The sequence below is a fragment of the Macaca thibetana genome, chromosome 3 (genome assembly GCF_024542745.1).
Source record: "Macaca thibetana thibetana isolate TM-01 chromosome 3, ASM2454274v1, whole genome shotgun sequence".
NCBI lineage: Eukaryota > Metazoa > Chordata > Mammalia > Primates > Cercopithecidae > Macaca > Macaca thibetana.
The window spans coordinates 46,945,399-46,967,990 of record NC_065580.1 but is presented as its reverse complement, the minus strand read 5'-3'; the positions used below and the strand labels follow the sequence as shown (position 1 = coordinate 46,967,990).

General features: G+C 40.8%; 2 protein-coding genes across 7 annotated transcripts in view; one reads left to right on the top strand and one right to left on the bottom strand.

The window, feature by feature from the left end:
• DOCK4 (dedicator of cytokinesis 4) overlaps positions 1-20,937 on the bottom strand; it is a 475,353-nt gene extending 454,416 nt beyond the window's left edge. For 3 of the 5 annotated variants that reach the window (XM_050782623.1, XM_050782627.1, XM_050782625.1), the window contains exon 1: positions 19,895-20,425. In XM_050782623.1, coding sequence (XP_050638580.1) covers positions 19,895-20,024 — 130 coding nt within the window. In that variant the 5' untranslated portion in view covers positions 20,025-20,425. Of the gene's footprint in view, positions 1-19,894; positions 20,426-20,631 lie in introns of those variants that run through there. The other 2 variants (XM_050782626.1, XM_050782628.1) reach the window with 2 other exon arrangements.
• Positions 20,938-21,119: 182 nt separating this feature from the next.
• Positions 21,120-22,592, top strand: part of ZNF277 (zinc finger protein 277) — a 147,533-nt gene continuing 146,060 nt past the window's right edge. The window contains exon 1 of one of the 2 annotated variants that reach the window (XM_050782643.1): positions 21,120-21,337. In XM_050782643.1, the coding sequence (XP_050638600.1) occupies positions 21,247-21,337 (91 nt within the window). In that variant the 5' untranslated portion in view covers positions 21,120-21,246. The remainder of the gene's footprint in view (positions 21,338-22,592) is intronic. The other variant, XM_050782644.1, reaches the window with a different exon arrangement.

Below are 22,592 nucleotides of genomic sequence, written 5' to 3'. Positions count from 1 at the left end.
AAAGGAAGTCAGAACGTGGGTCACCCTCAGTTTAAAAAAAGAAAAAAAGAAAGAAAAGTTCACTTGAAATAAAAGACACCTTCAACAGTCTGACCACAACATTTGACTGACACAATGGTGTTATAATTAGCTCTCCCTTGTACTGCCACAGGTCCATCTCTAAAGGACAGGCAGGTCTCTACTTAACGTGTTCCATTCTCACTATCTGCTCCCTCCCACATCAATGAATGCACAGTCCTAAACCGCCTTTCCTAAGCAGAATCCAGTCTTTTATATCCAGTTACCCAGCTGGCAACTACTGCCAGGTGGAAAGGTGCCTGCCATCACTGGCTGCAGCTGAGGGTAGGGGTCACTTTGGTGGAAGGACCATCACAGCTGCACACTTAGGGCTGATGGCTTCTGGAAGCACACCATGCTTGGCCGAGTCTCAGCTCACACTACCTTCTGATGAGTCCTGCAACAATGCTTGGCTAGGCCAGGGGGCAACTTCACTGGGACATCCTTGGGGGATCTCCATTGGGAGCAGACCTAGCAGAGGTTTCAAGATCACAGGCTGCCCAACCTTTAGCCCTGGCTCTGCACCAACAGCCACCTTGCACCCCTGTATCCCAGTGGAGTTACTTGGTCTCAGAAGAGGGAATCTGTGCTTCAATACTTTCCATGAATTTTGTCAGTTGCTTAGCTTTATGGTAACAGATACCCCTTATTCCCACACCACCACCCCAAACAAAACAAACAGCAATGAAAACATGACTGGGAAGACACTATAACACAGTGATTAAGAAACCAGGCTTCGGAATCTGAAAGCAAATCAGAGTTCCACAACTCAACTTCCTTGTGATCCTGGACAGGTTCTAGAACATTTCTGTTCCTAAATTTCTCACTAGTAAAAAGGTGAATAAAAATAGTACCCACATCATGTAGTTGTCATGAGCACGGAATGAAATGATGCATGTATGACTTTGGCATAGGGCCGGACACCTAGTAAGAGTTCAATAAAGGTTTACTATTATTATAAAGCAAGGTACTGCTTATAGTTGTCTGTATCACCACAAAATATGGTAGCATTAACAATTTGAAATCAAATTAACATTAGTACTGAGGTAGAAATGGAAATTAAAGAATCTTCTCATTGTCCTTACTAAGACAGCCACAGAGAAACCACTGCATTTGGACCTAATGTTCACCAGATATGCCACATAATTTTCCTACTGGGAAGCATTAAAACAAAACATGTCAGTTCTCCTTTAGAGTACTATAAGAACTCTATTTGGAGGGTAACAAAATTTCAGGGACATATAAAAGAAGCTGCTTATTTATTAGACAAACAAAAGTCACCCAGCAAATATGCCATGGCTACTAAAAACAGATGGTCCAGGGAGGAAGAATAAACTACTAATCAAACACTTTTGTTTCTCTCTCTTTTTTTAAAAGCCATTAGTATTGATACCTAGAGAGAAAAATAAAAACCAGAAATATTTTCAAAAGCCAAGCATGAGATAGACTGGCATTTATCAGTTACCTTTTTCTTTTCAATTCTCCTTAAAAAATGCAATCGCCCAAATAAATCTTAAGTATACCAAAACACTAAGAAATTACAAAGCTCAATACCAAAATAACTCATGTGTTACAACCATAATTACTTCTATAACTAGAAAATTATTCTCATAGGAAATCCTGGCAAATTGCTGAAAACATTTCTCTTCTGAGTTAATCTAGGAAGGAAAAAAAATAAAACTTCAGAGCTCAGTCATTTTGAAGTCCTTATGCCTAAGAAGACATTATCTCCATCAATTGTCTACATGCAAATAATTTCAAATGTCTTTGTCTGTGCAATAGCCACATTTCCTTCTCTTATGACGTTTTTCTTCTCTCCCTGTCCCATTTTCATTTTCACAGCTGTTTCTGGGGAATAAAAATGAAGGAACACTTTCTTGCTCTGCCTCTGCATCCTCCACTTTTTACAAGTCTTTGTCTAATTTACTCCAGAGAACTATAACCAAAACCAAAAAAGAAGTGGCAAGCAAAAGTAGGAAAGGAGAGTTTGCTTTTGCACTCAGAAGCCACCATTTCTCAGGTGGAAAATAAGAATGTCATGCCATGATGACATTCTGCCTTGTGTCACAATGATTAATAGTTGTCATTTTTTCCAATTAGGGGAGTAAACGCAACCAGTCAATGGAATCTGACCAATTTTGCACAGTATGGTCAGTGAGTGCTATAATTTGGATGTAAAATGAGATCTAAAATGATCATTTTCCATTTGAAAGCTAAGTGTAATATTACATTTTCATACTTTTTTTCACAACTAAAAAACGAAAGAAGTCTTTCAGAAAAAATACGTTATTTCCAAATGTGACCCCTTTAACCAATGTTTTGTTTGAATTGGTACCATGTGACTCAAAAATCAAATATAGGGTTTAGTTAATTTATTTAAATAACTTAATAGCTCTGGCACTTCCCTGTTAAGGACAGAAAGACTTAGGAAAGCAGAGTGGTTTTATACAATAGCTATCAATTACTTACCAAAATTCACAGAACCAAATACTACAGGGAATTGCCCAAGAGCTTCAAGATAACACATAATGCTGCAAATGTAGTAAAACTGCCTGGTAGAAGAGACCAGCACAAACAGTAAACATCTCATATACTTCACCTTCAGTTACCTTAACACAAACCAAAACATTTCAGAGAATATTTCAGACAGTTCCACTGACATCTAGTCACAGTGCCCAAGAGACTCTCGAGCTTACAATGAATTCTATAATTTCAAGGAAACTTGGAAATCACCTCATCCAACTGTCTTTTCACAGCTGAGGCCCTAAGAAGATAAATGCTTTGCCTGAGTTCATACAGTTGTGAAAGAACCAAAATTAGAATCCTGGCCTCTTTCATAAGATAAACTGGAGTTAACCCTTTCAACGAGGCACTTTATAGAATGATGATATCAACTGTTTTTCAGATATGAAGAGCTTTATTACATCAATGGTGCAAACAGTGCTGCATGGCACTAATTATTACATGCAATAATTCCTTGACAATTCATACCCCCCAATCCAGAAGATTTCCCCACCACCACTTAAAGTAGAAAGATGTCAGCTCATTAGGAAAATCTAGGTAGTAACTTCAAACCTTGTAACAGAATTTACATGCAATACTCCAGCCTCGTAAGTCAGTGGTTTTCAAACCTTGGTTTTCACAGTAAAGGGTTTTGTTGTTGTTGTTCTTCAAATAAACACTTACAGACAGCCTCATCATATAAAAGAAGCATTTTATCCTACTAAACTTATTTTATCTTTCTGAATTTATATTTGCTCAGTATCAAGTCAGTAAAAACAATGATGAGGGTCCCTGGTAGCCCATGTCACACCACTGTAAATGAGAAAGAGGGTATCATGCTTCCCAGATGAGACATCCCAAAATCCAGCCACCATACGCAGAGCATACCACACAAGTGTGTGACAGATCACTGCCAACACAATGTTCTAGTGAATAAGCCTATTCTAACAAAAACAAAAATTTAAAATGGGAAGCTATAAATAACAATTGTAGTCTATTTCTTCAGCATGCCATATATTTCTATATTTTGTGTTGGTTATGCTATGGAGTGAAAATGCTGTTTCTCAGCAATGGCTAATTGCATATTTGGTAGGAGTTTTGTTTCTGTCTTTTGATAACAGCTTGCCTTGCTATCTCAGGATACTCTTATTCTGGAGGAAAAAAAAAAAAAACAGTGGTAGGAAATTTTTGTTACAAATTGCAATCACTAAAAGGTTGGAAAAACACCCAAAACTTACAGGAAACAGTAAAAATGTCTAAGATCCAGTATCGGACAGAAGATTTTCTACAACTGACCATTACATGGTGGCCAGAAGATATGACAGGCAGATGTATCTGAGCATCTTCTGGCATTTAAATGGAGTCTGGCAGTCATACGCTGTTGTAGAGACTTCAGGTGTAAATACCCTATTAAAAATTTACACTTGCACACACTGACTCAAACAACATGTATATTTTTATTATATGTTACAATTTATTATGTAGCAAATGTTATGCCAAGAACAGAGGATACAATCAAAACAATACAGTCCTATCTACACTGAAGTTCAGTGGTTGGCGGTAGGTCTCTTCATGACATAGCAGCCTAGCCTTCTTGTTTTTACTTTCTTTCATTCTTTCTTTCTCTCTTTTTTTCTTTTTTCCTTATTTATTTATTTATTTATTTATTTAGAGATAGCATCTCTATGTTGCCCAGACTGGTCTCAAACTCCTGGGCTCCTGGGCTCCTGGGCTCAAGCAATCCACCTGCCTCAGCCTCCCAAAGTGCTGGGATTACAGGCATGAGTCACCATGCACGGCTTTCTGTTTTTTCAACGGCAATTTTACATGGTCACAGGACAAACAGAACCACAATGTATGTTTCATATTTTATGTAACTAATTTCATATACTTTTGATAAATTCTATCACTTCCCTCACAAACACTTACTTGCTTTCCTCTGTGTCAATACTTTGGGATGTCAGGGGGTTGCCAGGCCCCAGTCAGGATACCCTCATCTACTCAACAAAGCCTGGTTTATACATCCTGTATAAAAATGTATAATGTATTAAAAAATTGTATATAAATGTAACAAATAACTACAAGACACTGAGGTTGGGCTTTCTCCCTCATCCAAGGAACCCATTCATTCATTGATTCAACACTTACTGAACTTACTACAGGTTAGCTCTGTGTTACCCTCTAGAGAAATCAAAGCTGAACAACACAGCATCTCTGGCCTCAAGGGCTTCCCTAGACTGTAGTAAAGGCAGACAGTTTCAAAACAGCAGTAGCAAAAGCCCTAAGAGAGGCAGCTGCAGGGCACAGAGCAGGAACAGAGGTAGAGCAGTCCTCTACCAGGAGGAGTCAGAAACAGACACTCTTAAAGAAGAGACATTGCAGTTAGGTTTTTCAGGTAAAGAAGCAGGAGGTGGATGGTCAGCCCAGGAAGCATTTCAGCAGGTGCAGAGGCAACAGTCCTCAAGTAGCCTGGCATCTCTGAGGAGTCAGTGGTTCCGTAGGATGGAGGACAGAGTATGAGAGAAAGAACCGCCCAGCACAGGATGAGATTGCAGATGGGCCGATTTAGGAGGGAACTTGTGTACCATAAAATGACTTTGGACTCTACCCTGACTAAAAAAAAAAAAAAAAAAAAAAAAATTAAAGATTTTGGGTTTTACAAGTGAACTATATCAACAAATCTGCTTTATGAAAAAGGTCACTTGTGGCTTAAGTCCAAAGCATGTACTAGAGAAAGGAGAATGCAGAAAGGAGAAAGATCAGAAGACTACAGCAGTAATTCAGACCAAAGACGTGCCTATTCAGCATACCAAGGAGTATACCAGTTCCTTGGACTGGCAGGACAGGGCTTCTCTCAGCACAGATGGAGCAGAATGTGAAGCCCTAGGTCCCAGTACAGCAAGGGCTTCCAATATCAGAATCACAAGCCTCAGAGCTCAGGGTTTCTCTTGCTCCTCCAATGAACGGGAATCCTCCCTTTTTTCTAGCCCCCTACCTTCTAGGCATCCCTGTTACTGCAGGTTTCTTGTTTTGTTTTGTTTATTTGTTTGAGACAGGGCCTCACTATGTTGTCCAGGCTAGAGTGCAGTAGCTAGTCACAGGTGGAATCATAGCTCACTGCAGCCTCAAACTCCAGGGCTCAAGTGACCCTCCTGCCTCAGCCTCCCAAGTAACTTGGACAAGTGTGAGCCATCACACCAGCCATGAATTTTATTTTCACTCCAGGGTTCCTCCCTGCTCCTGGTCCATCCTCACTCAAAGACGCACACATTTATTCCCTTCACGTAACTCAGCACTGTTTGGTCCTTGGCTCTTATTTCCCTATTTCTCCCCACCCCTCTAGCACCCATCCCTATCTCCTGAGGCACCTAGTGGCCTCTCTGTCACCACTGTGCCCCACACCCCCACCCACCAGCAGTCAGCACACTGACTGACCATCACTACCAGAGACTAATGCTAGAGTAAAGAGACAACAAGGGGACTTATTTCACACAATACTGGTATCAACACTAGTATCTTATTTAAAAAGTAAAGTATAGTGAGCAATTTCTTCAGCACTGTCCATAGAACCCCAAAGCCTAGGGTTGTGCCTCCAGATTCTGGCCCTAGGTCTTATGTACAAAGGTGTTTGATACCATGAAGGGACCACATGCTTCAGGCTGAGACAGATGAGTGCCTGAATCTCAGCCCTTCACAGGTGGGTCCCCTGCAACAAATTACTGGCCCTCTCTATGTTTGCTGTAAGGCTGGAGTGTGTGCACGGGGCCAATTACACAGGCTCAGCCCTTGGTTAGCATTCATCTTAAAGTCGGGTTTTCCTCTGCCTGTCCACTCTTATTTTTCTGTAATTTAAATATGGATATGTTTATATACTATAAAATATTACATACTACATATACTTATATAATATATATAATTATATATGTATACTTTAATATTATATATTATATAGTATATAACTTAAACATAGTATAATTTAAGTAAGTATAGTATATATACAGTGTTTGTGTGTATGTGTGTGTATATATAGTGTGCATATATATATATATAATTATACACTATAGTTTCTATTTATCCTTCCCAAAATCTCTCTCGAAGAAGAATCAATCCTAAATCCATCTTTCTTCCTCTGCCCAGTCTTAGAAAGAATCACACACACAAAAAGATAAACCATTTTCCAAGATACTTAACATTGGTCAGGTGACAGGAATAAGAGGGGACAAGGGGGAGGGGAGGGAGAGGAGGCGGAAATTACCCAGAAGGAAGAGGAAAAAGGTTTTCCAGATATTTAAAATGTAATTCCACTCAGCTGTTTATCTTGGGCGATCTTAGCAGCCGGTGACTCACTCCTATGGGAAGTATCTCAATATGCAACTTCTATTCTTTTGTAGAAGTTCTGAGTCTTCCAGGATATGAGACACCCTTTCCTCCTCAGGGCTGTTTCTTCAGGTGCACAAGTGAATAATATCATCACCATCCCAAGTTCTTATCTTCATTTTAAAGCTTGAAGGGGAAATATCTGTCTTAACTTTCATACTGATTTATCTGTGATACTTTATGCACTCCCTTACTGTGTATTTTTTAAAAAATCAGGGTAACATCTATCTTGAAGAAGTGGTTGTTCAAAGTAAATGAGATAAAACTATGAAACATTTCTAGCTCCTTCCCTTGTCCAGTCATCCAGTTCTATATCTCTCTGAATGCTTATCAAGCTAGCACACTGCCTTATACATCGTAGGCATATCCCATAAATAATCATCCAACACAAGTTTTTCTACCAACATCTCATAAAATATGCCCTTATGCTTGTCACTAAGAAAAAAAATGCAAGAAGTAAATCTTTAGAGGAATGTACTAGCTACTCTCAGGAAACACATATTTAAGGGTAGTAGAAAAAGAAAAAAAAAATGAACCAAATATTGCTTCATTCTCTTCAGGGACCTGACATTCAACAGCCAGGACTTGAAAAAACAAAGTACCCCTAACCCAATGCCCCAAACCAAAGTTTCATATAATAAAACTTCCATCTACTTTTTAAAAATGCTAACCTACATGATTAAACCTGTCACCCTAGGTTTTTATAAATAACTGTAGCAAAAAGAAATGAAGCATCTGAAGACTCTACCTCTTTTGGTTGCTTTGAAGGCACCCAAAGTGATGTGACAACTCAAGACAATGTGAGCAACTTTGCAAAAATGCCATTATTCAAATAAACGTATACCTGGAGTTATTAGTCGATATCTACCATCAAAAAATCTAACTCAAATGGGAGCAGTCATCTACACTTGTAATCCTAGCACTTTGAGAGGCCAAGGCAGGAGGATCACTTGAGCCCAGGAGTTCAAGACCAGCCTGAGCAAAATAGTGAGATCCTGTCTCTACAAAAAGTGAAAATAATAATAGCCAGGTGTGGTAGTGCATGCCTATAGTCCCCAACTACTCGGAAGGCTGAGGCAGGAGGATCACTTCAGCCTGAGAGATCAAGGCTGCAGTGAGCCATGATCACACCACTGCATTCCGGCCTGAGCGACAGAGACAGACTATGTCTTTAAAAAAAACAAGTCTAGCTCAATTAAGTCTGTGACTCCAGAGGTGGGCCTGGGGAGTCAGATCTCAAACCACAGAGAGGGCCAACACTAACTACATTGATTACACTGAGGTTGAGAATTCCTCTTCTGTTTTTTTATATCCCTCTTCCTACAGTGCCTAAAATGCCTTTAACCCTTCTGCTTGGGCTGCCATACAAAGTACCACAGGCTCGGTGTTCTGAAGGATGAAGTCCCAAATCAAGGTCTGGCAGGACTAGCTCCTGGTGAGGACTCTCTTCCTGGCTTGCAGATTGCCACCTTCTTGCTGCACCCTCACATGGCCCTTTCTCATGCTACCTATGAGGAAAGCATGTGAGCTCTCTAGGATCTCTTCTTATAAAGACACAAATCCTATCAGATCAGGGACCCACCCTTATGACCTCATTTAATCTTAGTAACCTCCTTACTCCATATATATCCATATTGGGATTTAGGGCTTCAACATAAGAATTTTGGAGGAATATAAACATTCAGTTTATAGCACCCATAAATAAGCAATTACTTTTATTATTCTGTAATTGTTGAATAAAATCTCTTCAAATTGTTGACTTTCTATGTTGAAAGGTCTGTCCTGCATAAATTATCCCTGGGCCCACAGTCCAACAGGGCAGAGTTTATAGAACAAAGAAAAAGTGAGCAGTGACACCAACATCAGTCTTCTAAGCAAACATTTCATGGAGAGAACAGAATTTTTACCTTAGGTGAATTCATTTGAAGCTGTTTCAACAAATTAAAAGAGCGATTAGAGTTCTCTTTCAAAGACTTATACCCCACAGCTATATGAAAGCACATCTTCACTGTGGAAAATGAACACAGCAGTGACATCACAGACAGTCAAACTGGTATAACAAGGAAAGCTACTTCAAAATTTTGAAAGAGTACTTTCTGCACATAAATGACAAACTAAATTCAGGCTGTCCAGATGCAACTTGTACCAGTCCAACCTCTAATCCTGAAAAGAAACCCCACAAAGGAAATAATGTTCAGCTTACAAAAGAACTTACATAATTCTTTTCTGATTATAAAAGAAATGCATGCTAATTTAAGAAATTACTAGAAAGTATGAAATTAAAAATAAGCCATCTCCTCAATTGTAACAATTGGTTGTAAGAACATTACAGGTAATGTGTATGGCAATTCTTCACCTGTCATAAGTATTTTCCCATCTTAAAATTCATTACAATAATTTCTACATAGTATATATATATGATATCTCCCAACCTGGGGCAAAGAACATAAATATTTAGTCTTCAGAATCAATTTCCATAACTAAAGATGAGAGTATTAAAGGAGATTTTACATACAATTAATGCAAATACGGTTCTCCTAAAAAAGCAAACTGGAGGCCGGGCGCAGTGGCTCACGCCTGTAATTCCAGTGCTTTGGGAGGCCGAGGTGAGCAGATCACCTGAGGTCAGGAGTTCGAGACCAGCCTGATCAACATGGTGAAACCCCATCTCTACTAAAAATACAAAACTTTGCTAGGCACAGTGGTGGGCGCCTATAATCCCAGCTACTCAGGAGGCTGAGACAGGAGAATCGCTTGAACCTGAGAGGCAGAGGTTGCAGTGAGCCAAAATTGTGCCGCTGCACTCCAGCCTGGGCGACAGACTAAGACTCCATCTCAAAAAATAAACTAGCAAACAAACTGGAACAAACCTTTACTATGTGTGTGATTTTTTAGGAATCCTCAGATCTTATGCTTAATGTCTTTCATCCAGACTACTGGAGAAAACCTGAGAGGTTTCTTCACTCTTCATACTTTATAGAACTGCCTGTTGATGTTTTGGGTTTTCCTGTTTCTTTGAGACCCTGGCTAACCCCTGAGCCTGTTATCAAGGCAGCTTCACAAGCTCCTCAACCTACTTTGGCTGCCAGAGGAGAATGGAGAACAGGTTCTCTCCTCTCCCCAGGATAGTGAATAATGTTTCATGTAGGATCTCGGTTGGGGCTATTTTCAGTTGCCTTATGTACATGCATCCCCATGTTCCCAAACCTGCCTACTTCTGGTTGCCAACAACAGATGAGATTATTCCATTTTGGAGAAAAAAAAAAAAAAAAAAAAAAAAAAGACATAGAACCAAATCTCCACATTTCTGCTCAAAGACTTCAGGGAGAAATTTTTGGTTAATGTCCAATTGATAGTCTAATATACAGCAAATTTCTTGGCTTAGGAAAATGTTTCACAACTTGGGAGATAAGTTGTTAGTAAATTCAACCAGGAAAACTTTCAAATTTCATATCCAGAAGGGTTCCCACCAACCACCCTCCCACCAACCTTCTCTCTCTGGCACACTCAGAGGGGACACGAATGGGGGAGGAGAACAAAAACACATGTGTTAGTGGTTTCCAAAAGCCTCCCATGTAAATGTCATGCTCTCCCCTCTTCCTCACTCTCCTGTTTTCTTGAGAAATAGCCATGTTTTTGTTCATTGCTAAGTGACAGATGCCTGTCCAGATTTAGTGGCTTTCCTTCTTCCACAGAGATGCAAATGGGATCACTGATTAAGGCAACCTGGATCTCAAACCTCTCTACAGTGCTAAGGACTGAACTAAAAATAAAGGTATGGGTTCAATTCCACTTTCAGATCTGCATTCAAGGCTAGTTGATGTGTACAGCTCCAAGCCAGGTTCCCAGTTGTAAGTTATTTTATGCCATGTACCATGATTTTAGGGCAATTCAGATGAAATCATCTCTTATCCCCCTACCTCTTTCTCTGTCACCAATACCCTGCCAGAAAAACTATGCTATCCAGTAACCTTTGTTATTGCAATACTTTGAAGGCACCTATGAAATCACTGTCCTTATGAAGACCACAGTACACTTCTCAATGGTGAAGTGGCATCTTCTATAGACCCTTTTCCACCCACCTACCCATCTTCCTGTCCCACTCATTTCTGAGAGTGGTCATCTCTCAATGGAAGTAAAAAGATGGGGTGAAAAGACAAGGATTACAGATGCTTCTGGCAGTAAATGGGGCGTTCCAAGTTGGATGTATTGACCTGGTCTCTAAGCTGGTGACAGAGAGTGGGGAAGGGGCAATGGGTCTTCCTGTCATCTTTCCAGTCATTGAGGCCTCTCTGCTTAATAAGGGAAAGCCAAAAGAAGCCACCAACAGGTTTTTTTCTCTTTTTTAATCTAGCTTTATTGAGGTATTGTTAACTAATACAAATTGTATATATTTAAGTTGTACAAACTGATGTTTATATCACCTTAAATATACATACATACATTGTGAAATGATGACTACAATCAAATTAACATATCTAGCACCTCACACAGTTCCCTTTCTTTTATTCCTGTGGTGAGAATACTTAAATCCATTCTCTTAGCAAATTTCAAATATATATTATTATTAACTATAATCACCATGCCGTATCACTGAAAACCAAGAAAACATTGGTTTTCTTCATCCAGTTCCACCTGCCTTAGGGAAATTTCACATGAATTTTGCCAACAGACTTTCTGTCAGACTTAGTTTTTAATATCATTAATGTTTGCCTCTTTCTGTGAATTTATTGTTATTTTACTGATTAGTTAAATAGAGCCTACATGAGGGGAAGGGAACCTAGCGCCATCATAAGCTAGAATTCCTTCCTTTAAATCACTGATTTTTCAGGAGTACCATAGTATAACTTTAAGAATTCTTGTGGTTCCTAAGAGGTATTATATATCTAACAACAAAAAAAAACTGCATGTACAAATCTATTGCTTTACATATTGAAGCATTTTTTTTCCATTTTTAGATGTGTGCGTGTTCTTAAATGCTGTTTCAGGGATGTATAAATCTTGTTCATTGAAATATTATTCATGCACTGTTTTTCAATATCCTTATTGAGAAATCTCACAAACGTGCACAATCTGGCATGAAATATTTATTTGGGAGAAAACTGTCACAGACATAGAAATAACTAACGCCTTAGCCAGGCAATGCCCTAGAGGGAAGCAAGAAAAGACCATAAAATATAGTTTACTACCAACTCTAAATGGACAGCTAATATTTCTTACTTTAGAATCCTTTGTACCCATATTAATAAAATGCCTCGAGATGACTGCTCTTTGAAATTTGGGGTCTGTAATGTTAAAACTTAGAATGAACAGGCAGACTATACAGAATCAAAGTCAAAGCAATTAGCAAAGTCTCATTTAGACCCATTACTTCGGCCTTCACTCATAAGCCAAATAACCTCTAATCACTCTTCAGCACAGAACTTCTCTTTTTTGCTGTAGACTCAATTTCTACTAGATCTCATCACCTGAATGTTTTGCAGATATCTCAAAAATTGCAAGTATCTCAAACTCAAGGTGGCCAAACAAAAGTCTTCATCTTACATAAGCCTGACCTGCCCAGAAAAAAAAAAAAAAAAAAAATTGGCTCTTTTGTTGAATGGCACCTGTATTCATCTAGGTGCCCAAGCCAGAAACAGGAGGACATCTGCTATAAATCACATTTATATCCCCCTGAAATTCACATATTGAAACTGTAATCCTCAATGTGATTTGGAGATGGGGGCCTTTGGGAGGTAATTAGGCCATGAGGGGGAGACTTTATGATGGGATTAGTGCCCTTATATGAAGAGATGAGAGAAAGCTTGCTTCCTTTCCTTCCCATGACCCCCTTCCCCCTACCCATGTGAAGATAGAGCAAGAAGATGTCCACCTGCAAACCAGGAAGAAGGCCCTCACCAGGAACTGACTCAGCCAACACCTTGATCTTGGACTTCCCAGCCTGCAGAACTGTGAGAAATAAATTTCTTTTGTTTAAACTTTCTAGTCCATGATATATTTGTTACAGTATCCTGAACTAAGACAACATCCTAAACTTCTTCCTTTCTTTAACTCTGTTATATCTGACGACCAACCATGTTGCTTTCATTTCCTAAATATTTCTCAGATCTATCCACACTTCACCATGACTATGACTGCTAACCTGATTCAGGGACTTATCTCTCACCTCAGTTACTGCAATGCCTCTCTTTACTCATTTTTATGCCACCTCTTCCTTCATAAATAACAATGTGTAATTTAAAATTCAATACTGCTATTTCCAAACAAAGTTTTTTTAAAAAAGAATTTACTGATAATCTCTATATTCTAACAAAAACATTGTTCTCATCTGTGCATTGACTGCCTCTTCTCTATATACTACACATTTTATGTAGCTCTAATCATAGTCTATACTCTTCTTTTGTCATTTAACACTAGATATCTGGAATATATTTTTGAAATAGTGTTATTTATGAAAATATTTCATTTCATGATTGTCTGATGCTCCAATGTGCTCACAACCAAAACTGATTTAAAGACTACATGGTCATGTAAGTTGTTTCACAGACAACACGGCAAGAGACAACTCTGTGCATAAAGCGTTTTGTTGCTATTGATTTTTTTGTCATGTAAACTTTAAGGGATGGGATTACTGATTCAAACTTCTGCTAACCACTGTTATACTAGGTAATGTGGCATAATGGCTAAGAGAACAGTTTCTAGGCAAGACAACTTAGGTTCCAATCCTAGCTCCACCATTTACAGTGTGGCCTTAAACAAGTTACTTAATCCCTCTATGACTCAATTTCCTGTGAAATATGAGTGATAACTGAATCCTCCCTCATGAGGTATCATGAGGATTAAATGACAATATAAGACAAACTCTTAGAACTGTGCTTTACATGTAGCAAGTGCTCCATAAATGCTATTTTATATTGCAGTTTCCAATAAAAGTTATACAAAAGTTTCCAAAAGGATCATGATTACCATACATTCCTCAGGGAACTGCATATCAGTTTTACTGCAATTACGTTACCAAAGGCATTCCACTTTTTTGGTGATTTTTATTTACTTAGTAGTTACCCAATGTTATCTTGGCACAATTTTTTTAAATGCCAGAGAGTCCAAGAGTTGTTCCTTAAGTAAGTTTAAGTTGCTTAAATGAAGCTAGACTTGGGGAACTTCAATTCCTTATTTTTTGTCTTATATCCTGTAGCCAAATAAGCATACAGTTCAATTTTTTAATAAAACAAGTTCTACAAGTTGCCTTGTCTTTCTAATAATGATCGGCAACATAAAAAATGGTACAAAAGAATAGTGAGTGGTAATCCTACAACTGGCAAAGTACCTCAGTAAACCCATTATCTTTATTCTTCTGTTATAGTGACCAGAGAGTGTTGTCAAAGGACATGATATAGAAAAGTCCAATATTGGTCGTTATGCAATCCTTGTCAAAAAGGTCCTAGTAGGAAGATATACAAGTACTAAAAGAGAAAACGTATGCAATGTATATGATGGCTTTAAATATTTGTTCCATCTTTAGTAAGAAATACTACAGACTTTGACTTACATTGAAGGAAAAAAGTATAATTAAATTCTTTGTTAAAATAAACACGCATATCTGACTATCAGAGACAACAACCACCATTATCGACTCCTTGCCAATGTCATGAAACGAACTCCACAGAAACCCAGTAAGATTTGAGTTGCAGTCCTTCTGGTATCACAAATTAGCATTTAAAGCAGTTTTTTTCAAACTGTGGGTCAGGACCAATTAATAAGACAATTTAGTGACCAGTATTTTTTTTCATGAAAAAGAATAGAACATTACAGAGTATGAGCAAGTGCTATTTCAATTATATGTGTGTGGGGTGGTACTGGGGGATAGTTGTATATATACTAGGTCAGGAAATTAACTATATTTCTTATGGATAATAGTTAAACAAGATCAAAAGCTACTAATTTAGAGTAAGTCACTTAACCTTTATGAAACTGTTTTCTCATCTCTTAAATAGAAATTACTATTCAACTTCAAAGGGTAGACTCAGATAAAACAATTTCCCTTTTTAAGTAAAACATTGTATTACTATGTTACAGTTACAGCATTTTAGAAGGGTTTCATTAGCGTTTAATGTTCCTCTGACATATATACTCATAGCATGAAGTCACTATGATAGAAACTTAGACATATTGGATCAAACATAACTGAGAAAATGTTATCTCCTTTTGGAAAGGAATAGAGCTAGAGATAGGAAAACCTAAATTTCTTGAAATTTTTATAATCTCCCTTGTGGTATCTACCATAACAGCCTCTAAAAATACACACACACACACACACACACACACACACACACACAAACAACAAGACCATAGAAGAAGGGCAGCATCTCTATGTGGCTTCAGGGGCCTTGTGAAGAACTGTTACTTAGGAGAATGACCAAAAGAGGGGAACATTTTTATAGGCCATTCCCATAGGAGGCCAGATCAAGAACATGAGCTGCCATCCCACTGTCTCTGCATGGCCCTTCAGTGGTATTTTACTGGGAGGTATAAATCATTCCTCTTCTAGTCCCACTTAAAGTTTAGAATCCTGTGTCAGGCTCTAAATGTCACAAACAATCCCAAGCAGCAGATCATTATTTAGCTCTATGTGCTATGTAGGTACATCATGGGATCACTAATAGAAAACATTTTAAGAAACTCTTAGCTAAGAAACTGCAAAAAACTAAGAGTAATGGAAACACATCCTCTTTATGCTCTCTCTCACACGTATGCTACCATTAACGCACCCTTCTGAGGTGAATGACACCTAACAATTCTGTATGAATAAGAAAAGGTGCATCTTCCACCAACATAGAAGGGACTTTAAAAAGGAACATGATCCCTACCCAAATGAGTCCGAAAACCCCTTCAAGAGAAATAGAAGATAGGAATTTATCTGATAACTGAGTGATACTCACACCATACAATTTATTTTTTAAATGACACTTTTGACTTCAGATCAGCTTGTTCTGAGTTTTGCTTCTTATAAAGGTTCATGGATTTTTCTGCACCGATCAATCCAGCCCATGTTCTCCTATCAAGCTTAACTAAGCTCACACATGTAAAACATCTGGCTAGGTTTGAGAGGTACAGCCTTCAGCTCAGGAAGATGCCATGACTCACCTGTGAATCTATGCATAAAAGCCTATTGGACAAATGAATGCAAAAACATATCTGCAAAGGTCTTAGCTTCCTCCATGAATAATTCCCACCACTTTAAGCTGGGGTAGGGTTGGGGGAGGAATAGGGGGTGCGCTAACAGATGAGGGCATGCAGGAGGTAGAGGTAATCTGAGGAAATTAGTGAGTATGCAATCAAGAATGCTTTAGTCAGCATTTTGTGCAATAGATCACTAAAGCATGTTCCTCCAGTCTCACTGAAACTTTGTACACTTTGATCATCATCTCCACTTTCCCCAACCACCCTCTTTCCCCAGACTCTGGCAACCATCACTTTAATCTCTAAATTTATGAAGTAAACTTCTTTAGATTCCATATGTAAGCAAGATCATGCAGTATTTATCTTTCTGTGCCAGACTTACACTTACTTCACTTAATATCCTCCACATTACTGAAAATGACAGGATTTCCCCCTTTTTCAAGACTATATAATATTCCATTGTGTATAGATACGACGTTCTCTTTACCCATTCATCTGATGACGCACACTTAGGTTGCTTTCATATCTCAGACATTTTGAGAACTGCTTCAGTGAACATGGGATAGCAGATATTTCTTCAGCATACTGATTTCAATTCCTGTGGATATATACCAAGTAGTGGAATTGCTGGATCATATGGTAATTCTATTTTTAGTTTGTTGAAGGTCCTCCATGCTGTTTTACATAACAGCTGTATTAATTTACATGCCCACTAACAAGTGCACAAGGGTTCCCTTTTCTCCGCACTCTCACCAATACTTGTTACCTTTCATTGTTTTTATACAGTCATTCTAACAGACGTGAGGTGATATCCACAGAATGGAGATATAATAAATAACAATGCATTGTATACTTCAAAAGTGCTAGAATGGATTTTAAATGTTTTTTACACCACAAAAAATGGTAATTATATGAGGTGTAATTTGTTAATTAGCCTGATTTAATCACTCCAACTGTAAACATATATGAAAATATCACACCGTATGCCATAAATATATACAGCTGGGTGAGAAGGTGCATGTCAGTAATCCCAGTCACTCAGGAGGCTGAGGTGGGAGTATTGTTTGAGGTGATCAACCAGGAGCTTGAGGCTATCAACCAGGAGTTTGAGGCTATAGGCTATAGCGCACTATGACGGTGCCTAGGAATAGCCACTGTACTCCAGCCTGGGCAACAGAGCAGGACCGTGTCTCTAAATTAAAAAAAAAAAAAAAAGGAAACTTAAAAAATATATAATTATTATTTGTCAAGGACAATATATTTAAAAATCAAACAAACAAACAACAACAACAACAACAAAAAGCAGAATGCTTCAGTCACTGCCCATGGAGCTCCTGCTAGAGAGAGAATCAAACAAATTGAGAAAGAGAGCAACCAGCACCTCAGTTCTGGCAGCTTGCCAGGTAGCGTTTGCTTACCTCTGATCTTACTTAAAAACCATGTGAGATATGTCACAACAAAAGTGTCTCTGTCATAGCAGTCTCAACACAATGAAGATGTTTTTCTAACCAAAAGACACAGTTAGTTGGAAGAGCTCTACATAATTAGTACCAGGAAAGGCTTTAGTTAACACTTGCCCCAGACGCTGGGACCCAGAGAGGCTAAGAGATTTTACCTAAGGTTACACAGCTGGCAGCAGTGTCTAGCCCAGAATCAAGAGCTAACTAGAATCTCCTAAGGTGAAATTGCCTATCACTGTGCGTCTTAATATGTTTTCTAAAAGACAAGGTTCCCTGTTCCTCAGAACTATAACTTCATCACTGTACCTTTTCATAAAATCAAAACACTTACGACTGAGTATTCGTTGTTTTAATGAATTTAATCATTCATTAAATGGGGCAGGCCCATACATCAGATATGAAAAAGAATTTCCATCTCCGATACATTTTATTACAGACATACAATTTAAGTAATTTTACCCATGTTTACAGTATGCTGCTTGAAATTTAATCATAAGTATATAAAAACATAATTATCTCATACATGAGAGTATATGAAAAGTACCTTTGCAGAAATATATAATTTATACTAAAACTTCACATATTCTGTCACAAAGACTGATTTATTTCAAAGAATGAAGAAACTGAATTACTACTACATCTGGTAACAAAAGATCTGTGCCCATAAGCTCTTTTAACATCTATAAGAACTACTGAGAAAAACACAAACATTAACTAAGGTTAAAAGAAAAAAAACAACTTGCAATATAAGCAGCTACAAACAGTGCTCTCCATGTTGAAAAATAAAGTCCACACATAAGTATCCTAGCAAAAATTTCACTACACACACACACGCCTAACAGATGGATCCTAAAAAACAGCTAAGCACTCCACAATCCAAATGCTCAAAAATTAATAATAAAGGTTATTTAACATTCTGGCACATGTGATATTGAGAACAACAGCAGTAATTTGGGGCAGAAGACCCTCTCTCTGCTCTCGCCCTTCATCTCATTCAACCTCTTTTTCTCAATTGTGAGCACACCCTTCTGCCTCCCCTACTCTGCAATCAAATCACAACCACCCAAAACCGAGGTGTCTGCTGCAGCCCAAAACATTTGACTGATAATATCCGGTTTGCCATTCCAGGAAATCCCAGAGCGGTTTTTAAGCCTCTGCCCACAGCTTATAAAGAAAGGCAAGAGAGGAACTAATCGATACCAGCACCCCAGCTGTGACCTGGCACATGAAGAAATCAAGAAAATAAATCCCATCCATAATCTGTATAATTTAACACTTGGAAGAGAGCAACATCTGGGATCGACTCCAAGCAGGACAGTTTTGCCTGGATGGATCTGAGCTTCCTGCACTGAGTGTTAAAGCCGCTTAGGAGGCGATGCCCTCTGGTCCCTCACCAGTCCAGCAAAGGGAATATCATTTTCCTAGCAAGCGTTAATCTACCTCCCCAAAAAAGAGGAGAGTGAGGAAAAGGAAAATAATAACCACTAACATCTACTCCTTGCCAGTAAAGAGGCTGGCAAAGACTCCCCTGACACTTTGAAGGAGGGAAAGCTGGAAACCTTTCCCAAAGGTGGGTTCAGGTCAAACTATTGTCTTGCTAATCAGTCACAATACAGAATGGAAGCTAATGTGAAATGTGGACATGACTTTGGTGAATCCTACAGTCCTTTCAATGGACCCCAAAGTCCTATCCCCAGGCAAAGTTGGGAAAAAAACAAAAATCCCCTCGGACTACGACTCCCTGGGAAGGCTTTCCAGATTCTTTAAATTGCAGGAAAATGAATTTAGAACATAAACAGATACCTACACATCATCTAAATCACTAGATCTGTCCTCAATTTTAAAACACACACACAAACTACACCAGTCGGCAGAACAGGGCATTATAGGAAATAAAGAGTGTTAGTAAAATCCATAATGCTTTCTCTCTGTTAGACCTTCTGGGAGGTTATAATTGCATTTGGCCGGCTGCAGGCTTGTCGGAGAGCCTGGCTTCTTAATAGTCTCAACCCTAAAAGGAGTAACTGTCAAGGGGCGACCCAGCTGAAATCAAACAACAAAAACGGGAACTGTAACCCGCCTGAAATGGGAGGAGGAAAAGGGAGACTCCTGTATTCATCAGTCAACATTAATGTCCTTTGTTGTTCACCTTTGCACAGAACAGGGAGCGCTATCCTGTTCCTTTTTCTCCGAACGCCAGTGTCAGGATATGCTTTCCTAAAAGCTATCTCCCTGCCCCCAAGAACCAGGCTTTCCTATCCCCCTCCCTATTATCACTCAGCAGCCCTGTATCGCCACACCGCCCCCACTGCGCTCACCCAGGGTCGAGAGGGTGGCCAGAAGTAAAAACACTGCTGAAATACCCGTTCTCCTCCAAAGACCAAAGAACCGAACGGCGCAGATGTTGAAATTTACCATTGCCCCCGCCCCGCAACACACACACCCCATAAACCCGGGATCGCAGGGAGGGAGGAGGGTCAGAGAGGGCTCAGCCTGTCAGAGCGGCTCTCTCCAGGACCCTGCCACATTCCACACTCCGGGAATGTCGATCCGAGCCAGAGGGAAGGGTTTGCGACTCCCTACTGTTTTGGGGGTGTTCTCTCTGCCCAAGTGTTGTTGTCTCCCTCTCCACCCAGGGGAACCTTTGCAGCTCCCTGTCGCTTTGGGGAAGAAGGGTAAGGAAGGAGAGAAACCCTGTTCGCCTCCTCTTCCAACTTGACACACACATACACACACACAGACAGACAGACAGACACACACACACACACACGCCCAGTTGCCACTCCAAACTCCGCAGGCAGAGCCCGAAGCGAGCGGGCCAGCCGCGCACTCCCCCAAGCTGTCCCGGCGCTCTGGGAATCTGTGCGGGGCGCGCCGAGCCGGCGGTGCGGGGCCCTCTGCCTGGAGCTGGCTCGGCAAAGCCCCGTACCCGCTGCGCGATGCCAGGATTAGGCATTTTCAGCCGGGCGGAGCAAGAGGGGCGCGGGGGCAAGGACGAGAAATGCGCACTCGCTCGGGCCAGAGCAGAATAAAAGTTCGCCCCGCGGAGACTCACCCACGCCGTATTTCTCGTGCTCCGTAGGTATCCACATGGCTAAAGGGGCTCCGGGGTCTTCAGGCTTTGTAATCCCCGCGCCCCTTCTCCGGTTCACAACAATGCACAGTCCCCGAGCAGCGCTGCAGCGCCGGAGCCCGGGGGCTTCGCGCGGGCTGCGGGCGCTGGGCAGGATCTGCGCTGGAGGCTCCTGAGCCCAGCGTTGACACTGCGCCGCCAGCAGCTCTCCCGGCGGCGGCTGCTCACAGTCCTCAGATGCGCTCCCGGGGACCCGGCGGCGCAGTCATTGTTCTGATTCACTGAACTAAGCGAACACGCCGGGGCACTCTCGGGCGCACCCCCGCCCGCCAGCGCCTAGTCCAGCCCTCCCGTCCCGGGGCCCCGCGGCACGCTGGGAATTGTAGTTCTGGGCTTCCCCATCCCGGAAGTGGGAGCGGCAATTGCGGTTCGAGGCGGGGATTCAGTTTTACTAATTACGTCCTATTGGCCCAGAGGGCGGCATAGGTGTGGAGAAAACACCGCGTCGACGGGGAGTTCACCTCCAGTCGCATTTCTATTGGTGCCACCCCGCCTCTGCCCCGCCCTGCGGCCCTCCCTTTTCTTCTCTGCCGGGTAATGGCTGCTTCCAAGACCCAGGGGGCTGTCGTCCGAATGGAGGAAGACCGTGATGGGAGCTGCAGCACAGTCGGGGGTGTAGGTTATGGGGGTGAGTACGGTGCCCCGGAGGCGCGGCTGATGTGTCTTCCTTTCACTATGACCGGGAGTGCAACGGACCTCTGGTCTGACCCTAGGAGCCCTTTAGCTCTGGGCCGCCTGGGTTCAACGGGGCCCCACGGGTGGTGGCCCAGAGGGATGGGGTGGAGCCGGGGGCGGCTACTTGGTTGGGGCTGCCCGGGGAGGGCGGAGAAAATGCCTTGGAATGGCCTTCCCCTCCGCCGGGGAAGCTCCCTGAGCGTTTGTCTTCTAGTTTGGAGCTCCCAGCTTTGCGCTAGCTGCTGAGTGGGTTTGGTTTAGGTCTGGTTCGCGCGCATGTGTTTATAACTTTGGGATTAGCAGCTCTTTTTTTCCTCACCAGTACACTGCCTCGGTTTGCTTGGTTTGACCTTGCAGATGTGTTTTATTTAGCTTCCGTAGACTTTCCAGTCGCAGACTGGTGGTCAGTGCTATCCACTCTACACATTTGCCCAGTTTGTGAGTGAAGTGTCTTCTGAAGGGAAAGTATCTCACAACCTCCCTGTCGATAGTTAACTGCTCTGGGTGTTCTCCAGATTTGGATGTGGAGCCTGAGACATCTTCCCAGTCTCTGGGTCCTTAGAGAAAGAAAAGGAAAGTGGTAGATAATTCGCACTCGTGGCTTCAAAGAACATTTGAAAAGGGTTATGAAAATCATCACAACTTTGGCTGTACCTGACTTTCAAGTTGTCCTCTGATCCACTGTAGGAATAAAAAAACAAATTTTGAAAGCTGCAGGGGGATTGTGTTTAGGACTCTTTTACCCTTAGTCTATCCCTCCCCCATTCCCCCCACCCCATTTTTGCCTTGGTGTGTAATTTAGCACAAGTTACCTTTTTCTGATGAACATGGTTTGGGGCTTAAATATGGTTCTCAGACTGTTGAGACTTTGTTTTTCGGTTTATTTGTTTTTGCTTTCACAGTTAAATTGATATCATCTTAAATATTTACCTCAGCGGCACAGAGATGAAGTGCAGTTTTTTCCCACTTCCCAACTGTGGAACTCCCTACTCTGAAATTATTTTAGTACCCCTACCAAACAAATCTTTGGTAGTCTCCTGAGTTAAATATTGAGTTTAACACCCTAATGGTTTATTATTGGGTTGGTTATATATTGGGCTATCGGATGGTAACAAACTATTAAGGTTTCCTAGATTCTCAAAGTTCCAGAGGGCTACGAGTTTGAGATCAAAAGATACACTCTTTGGTGAATTTATCTCACAGTCTAA